The 6082-nt window shown below is 51.2% G+C and overlaps 1 protein-coding gene across 13 annotated transcripts in view; it reads left to right on the top strand.

Annotated features, from left to right (window-relative positions):
* The first annotated feature begins 3357 nt into the window (after positions 1-3357).
* Cfap46 (cilia and flagella associated protein 46) overlaps positions 3358-6082 on the top strand; it is a 96522-nt gene continuing 93797 nt past the window's right edge. For all 13 annotated transcript variants that reach the window (XR_007590853.1, XR_007590854.1, XR_007590855.1 and 10 more), the window contains exons 1-4: positions 3358-3474; positions 3706-3830; positions 3993-4124; positions 4749-4813. Coding sequence is in view for 3 of the 13 variants with exons in the window: in XM_050137429.1 (XP_049993386.1) it covers positions 3426-3474; positions 3706-3830; positions 3993-4124; positions 4749-4813 (371 nt within the window). In the remaining 10 variants the exon portion in view is untranslated. The remainder of the gene's footprint in view (positions 3475-3705; positions 3831-3992; positions 4125-4748; positions 4814-6082) is intronic.

Below are 6082 nucleotides of genomic sequence, written 5' to 3'. Positions count from 1 at the left end.
TGAGTGGTCCGTGGCAAAATGAGGCACATCTAGTCCGAAAAAAATATTTGTGTCGCATTCTTCATATTTATAGCTACTAAGTAGCCAGAGAAATGAGTTTCAATATCTGATGTGCTTGGATTTGGAACCCGAGATCTTGCTACATAATGCGTGAGTGATGGTTGCTTGGTGGGAGTAAACATCTTTATATTTACTGCAGTGTACACACTGCAGAGAATCTTTATGAATAAGCGAAGCCTCATAACGGTGCCGCCTTAGGAATGGAGAGATGGCCAACTTAGAGGGACTTGGAGCTTCTGTCTCTAGGGTGGAATACTGCTCTGGGACCCTTGGGAAAATGTGACATTTAAGTTTCAAAATTGTATCAGCCATACCCAGCTTTATTATACACCCACACATAGATGGTCCATGGCATTTTCCTGCCTCATGAAGCTGCAAAAGAAGCCTGTATTCAGTAGCACCCACACTTCAGTATTGGATTCCAGTCTCTTCCCTGATTGGCCTGTGAAAGACAAAGCTCGGATGATACAAGGCAGTAGCTGGAGCCATAACCTCCTCCACATCCTGTAATCATGTTTGTGTCCCCCAGACCTCGGTGGCCACCCCAACAGATCTTCACCCTCAGCATTCCCAAGTTCTAGAAAATAAGAAAGTACCTTAGAGATGCCCCAGCCTCCCAGTGCAAACCCAGTGTGATTGAAATCTCAGTCCTTGACCTGCCCAGGGCCCCAGGGAGCTCCAGCCCCACTGCACTCCCTCCAGGTGGGGTTCCCCACTCCTGGCCCTACTGCACTCCCTCCAGGTGGGGTTCCCCACTCCTGGCCCCACTGCACTCCCTCCAGGTGGGGTTCCTCTCTGGCTTTGGGTTTTGTTTGGTTCCTTCATGGAGGGAGCAAGAACATAAACCAAGATGCTGCCAGCCAAGAGACCAATCCCAACCTCTGAGATCTGGTGACCATGTACCATGTGTGTACCACCAAGACCTTCACCATCAATCCTAGCCGACAGTCAGTCTGAATGTAACACCCTAGCCTCTCAAGCTGAAACTGTCACAGTTCACCAACATACACAGACCACACATGCATACACACTTGGGTCTGGGCCCATTGTCTCCACATTGCCGGAACTCATCATGGTATTGTTGCCTGCCAAGATTCATTTTTTTTTAACTTTTATTCTTCTCTCATACATTATACCTCCACTGCAGTTTCTTTTCCTTCTGCTCCTTCCAGTCCCCCCATCTCCCTTTATTAGGGTCTGAGAAAAAGCCCCCAAAGAAGACCAACAACCATGGGGTGGCAAAAAAGTGACCCCCCAAAGAAGGTCACAAGCTCCTTTTGAGTGGAGTTTGGGGACTTTCAGAGAGGAGGGATTAATCTGGGGCTGATTGGTGGAGGAAAGATTAGTATAGGGGCTGATTGGTGGAAGGTCCTGGTGGTTGGGGACCTTCCAGCAGCAGGGTAGGAAAAGCAATCTTTAGCCTGCAGAAGTCTGGGGGGGGGGGATCTGCTGACATAGCAGAAGGGCTTTTGGGGCCTGCTGATTCAGCAGAAGGGCTTGTGGGGGTGCTAACTGATGGTGACCCATAGGTTGTGATTTTCATGAGACCTGCTTGCTCAGCTCTGTCCCACTCTAGTGAAGTGAAACTAAGGTCTGGTCTCTGTCAGGGCTCTGGTCTGCTGCTTCCCCCCCCCCCCCTTCCAGCCTTTTCACTTTCTCTCCCAGATCAACTCCTCCCCTGTTTCCCTTATTGCAGAGCAATAGCCCATTGTGTAACTGGCCATCCTTAGTGAGGTTTTTGTTGGCTATTTGGGTCATTTCTACCCTTGGGCTATCATGAATAAAGCAGCCACAAACACTCTCTACAGGACTTCCAAGGATAGATGCGTCCATCCCTTAGGGCAAGCACATGTGAGGAGAACTTCTGGGTCATCAGGCAAGTACATGCCTCAGTTTACCTGGAGCTAATGGTTTCCCCGTGGTTGTCATTTTACATTCCCACCAGCTGTGTGGCAAGCGTAGCTGTTTGTCCTCCCAGGCTTCTTGATTTTAGCTGTACTAATGGGTTTGAACGTGGGAGTCATCTCTTGGTGCTGTCTTTTGTGATTAGTGACAACGTCAGCACTCTTTCTGTGCTGGCTGGATAGTCATGTATCTCACTTTGCTGCGTGTCTGACATCCAAGTCTTTAGCAGCTTTTAAACTTGCTATGATTCATCTGTTGAACTCTTGATCTTGTATCAGAGATTTTATTGTGAATGTTCTCTCCCAACCTGTGCTCTACCTTTTTATTTTCCTAACAGCCTATTTTAAAGTTCAGAAGGCTTTGCTTTTGAAGACAAATTTGTCTGTTTCTCTTTGTACCTGCTAAGGTCTCACGGGCACATGTGCTGACTCATAGCCCCAGCAGGTGGCGCTATTTTGAGAGGCTCTGGATTCCTTAGAAGGTGGCTCCAGGCTGGAGGAAATAGGTCACTGGAGGCGTGGCCTTGGGGACTGCGGCTCCTTCCTAGGATGCTTTTGTCCTTCTGCGCTGCACTCCGTTCTAAATGCTTATTTTATCTTCCAGAGCCAGCTTTGTCTTTGCCTATGCGCCTGCTCACCTGATGCTCCAGGGGTCTCCATCGCTGCCCACCCACCATTGCTGAAGCACAGCCCCAACAATAACCCGGGGCTCTGCCCAGCTAGGACCTCCAAGACTACTGTGTCTTATTTGGAGTCCTCTGAGAGTCTTCTTCGCCCAAGGACCCTAGAGAGCATAAAAGGAGTCTTTCCACCTTTCCTGACTCCACCCACGACTGCTCCGATCCCTTGTAATGGAGCCTCTGTCCCAGACGGCAGCCACGGGCAGATCTGCTCAGTCTTCACTCCTCACATCCCTAAAGGCTTAGATCGATGTCACAAGTAGACCTGCCACAGGTGGCACCTGAAAATAGAAAGGGAGACTCTTTCCCAGACTGGCAGCCTCCCTGTCCGCTGGTACCCAACAGCCCTCCTTCCTGCTCCTCAAGACATCCTCTGTTAGATTCTTGCAGACGTGCGTCCAACCCGCTCTCTCCCATAACAGGGAGGACTTATGAAGAACTCATATTTTCCCTAACTCAACAAAGCGGGACCTGAAGAATGTGTGGGCAGATGGGAGGTGAGCGCAGCCTGGCGAGAAACTGAGCAAAGCACGGCGTTGGTACCAATTCAACACTCAAAAGTTCTTGACCTGGCCGCGCTCGGTGTCCGCCAGTCCCGCCCCACCCCTTCTTGCTTCCTTCCCCGCCTCTTTCCCCTCTCTACTCCCGGAGTCACTTACACCCCTCCCCAAGTGTAGCCCCGCCCCGACCTCCCGCGTCCTCAGTCTGGATCCGTCTCTTGGCAACCAACCGCTACTGGTACAGCAGCGAAGTCGCTGTCTGGCTGTGGGCCTTAGGCGCCATGGATTTGGTTATCACGCAGGAACTGACCCGTGCCCAGAACCAACAAGGTGGGTCTCATCCTAGCTCTGCTGATGGGAATCTCTTGAGCCCAGGAGAGTGGCACAAGATGCGGTGGCTACAGCTGTTGAGCCTGACCTAATTGTTGAGTCGGGAGGGTTGTGGGCAGCCTGACTAGGAATTCAGACCCGTGTTTCTGTGCCAGAGGAAGGCTTTTTCCGGGGACTGTATCTCTCTGACACACCCATGCCGGGCCCCTCAACTGATCCTCTGCCCGACAGATGCAGCTGCCCTGCGACGAGCTTATGAGCTGATCAAGTCCGCAAACCTGGGAAAATCGGAGTTCGACCCCTCAGAGAGCTTCAGCCCGGACCTGTTCGTGCTGTGTGCAGAGCAGGCACTCAAGGTGGAGCCCCGGGCCTGGCTGGCACTGGCACACGATGAACCTGCCCCCCCCACACACATTTGGGAGTGTTAATGGCACAGAAGAGGGTGGGTGGGACACCGATGAGTGTTGTGGGAACGGGGATGACCAAGCTTTACTTTCCCTGGTTTCAATCTCCTACAGATGGGAGAGCCTGAGATGAGCGAGGACTGCATCCAGATGTACTTCAAAGTGAAGGGGCCAGTAACTCAGTTTCTGGGTCGAGCACACCTGTGCAGGGCCCAGCTCTGTGCCCCACAGTCAGAGGAAAACCTGGTGAGAACATCCCCGTCTGTTTTCACCCCATCCCCGGGGAGAGCAGCAAGTCAGGTCTTAAGAGTGACTTTTGGCCTGGAGAGATGGTTCAGGGGTTAAGAGCACTGACTCCTCTTCCAGAGGACCTGGGTTCAATTCCCAGCAACCACATGGTGGCTCACAGCTCTCTGTAACTCCAGTTCCAGAGGATCCCATGCCCTCATCTAGACATATATGAAGGCAAAAAAAAAAAAAAACACCAATGCATGTACATTTTTTTAAGTGGCTTTGAAGCAAGATGGAGCTGAGGAACCATTTTCTCCTCTACAATGATGCGGAACAGTCAGAGTTCCCGTCTGTGCTTTTCTCTCCACTCCGCATTTGCCGTGTCTGGCATGAGTCCGTCTGACCTCCCACCTCCACGCGGCAGTGCTATGGCCTCTCTGTCTTCTAGCACAGCCATCCCTGAGCTGGGCAGAGGGGGAGCTGGGAGAGTCAGGCACTCAGGGGCACAGCCAGCTGCGGTTTCTGTGCAGAAGCTGGGGTGCCAAGCAGTTTGCATTTGGTGACGGAGGTGGAGATGCGTGGTGACGGCTGCTTGTGTGGCAAAAGCGCCTTACCTGTGCATTCGCCGGGCTCTTTTAGGAGGAATTTGAGAACTGCGTGACTCAGTACATGAAGGCTATAAACTTCGCAAAAGGAGAACCGAGGTAGGCATGCGGAACCGTCTGCTTCTGCTGGATTGCGTAAGACTTTGGTGCCCAGAGGTGCCAAGTGATGCTGTTTATTTATGCTACCCTCCATCCATCCCCTCTCCTTTCTGTTTTGTGTTTAATGGAGTCATGGCACGGGCTTGTCTTATTACCTGGGAGAACCAGCCACGTTCATGCATCTTTCGTCGTGCTCGGGACTTGTTGGGATTTGTTGATGGCTGTCAAAGTGTTTTCTCTGTGGCCTTCCTTCCCAATCCGTCCTCCAGTACCCCTTATTCCTGTCTTTGGGGGTTGGCCTTTCTGAAGGGAGAGGGGACACTCTGGGGCTCCTCTGGTTGGATTGTGGTCCTGTACCCCTTCCCCTCTTCTTGTCTCTGCAGCTGTGAGTCTGTGAAACCCTAGCACAGACTTCTAGTTGGTGGCTGTCTTTTTTTCCACCCAAACCCAAATTCAGCTATTGAAAAGTTAAGTTAGCATACACTGGCATTGGCACACCTGCAGTGGGACCCAACATTAGAGGGGCTTTCGTTCATTTTGCCCATGCCCACTGCTCATCTGTCGAAAGACTTCTCAGGTCACACACTGCACAGGTACAAGGGGCCAGGGGCCAGCCCCATAGGCCTTCCCTCCAGGGGTCAGGAGCCAACCCTGCGCCAGAGAACTCAGCAGAGTGGATGTTTCCAAATACAGCCTTTAGTTCCCGGCCATGATCCACTGCAAGGGTCTTGGAGACAGCTATAGCTGGGCTGAGCAGGTCCCTGTGACTGACTGGTCTGGTTGCTGGTCACTTGATTTCCCTTCTTCCTTCCTGGGTAATGAGCAGCCATGGCCTGTCTGATGACCAATCAGTGATAGAATAGCAGGGCTGCCCGCTCCAGACAGTGGCTTTCTGGTAAGAAAGTCCTGAAGCTTCCCTGTGTGACTCCCTCTGATGCTGCCCTGCCCCTCAGAGGGAGGTGCTTGGGAAGTGCCTCTCCACACACCTTCACCACCTCCTCAGGGGTTTATGCTCAGACATGGAGTTTGTCCTTCAGTCCCTCATTTCCACCTGCAACACACTGTGTCTGACCATCTTTTGTCCGTTCAGCTCCTGGCTGAGTCTTGGACTTCTTTTTTGGTCATGGTAGGATGCCATCTCCTCCAGGAAGCTTTCCACACTTTCTTTCTTTCTTTCTTTCTTTCTTTCTTTCTTTCTTTCTTTCTTTTTTTTTTTTTTTTTTTTTTTTTTTTTTTTTTTTTTTTTTCTTGTTTTTTTTTTTTTTGTTT

Source organism: Alexandromys fortis, unplaced genomic scaffold (assembly GCF_014885135.2).
Source record: "Alexandromys fortis isolate MF-2015 unplaced genomic scaffold, M_Fortis_MF-2015_v1.1 scaffold_3, whole genome shotgun sequence".
Taxonomy (NCBI): domain Eukaryota; kingdom Metazoa; phylum Chordata; class Mammalia; order Rodentia; family Cricetidae; genus Alexandromys; species Alexandromys fortis.
This window is presented reverse-complemented; position numbering and strand designations above follow the sequence as displayed.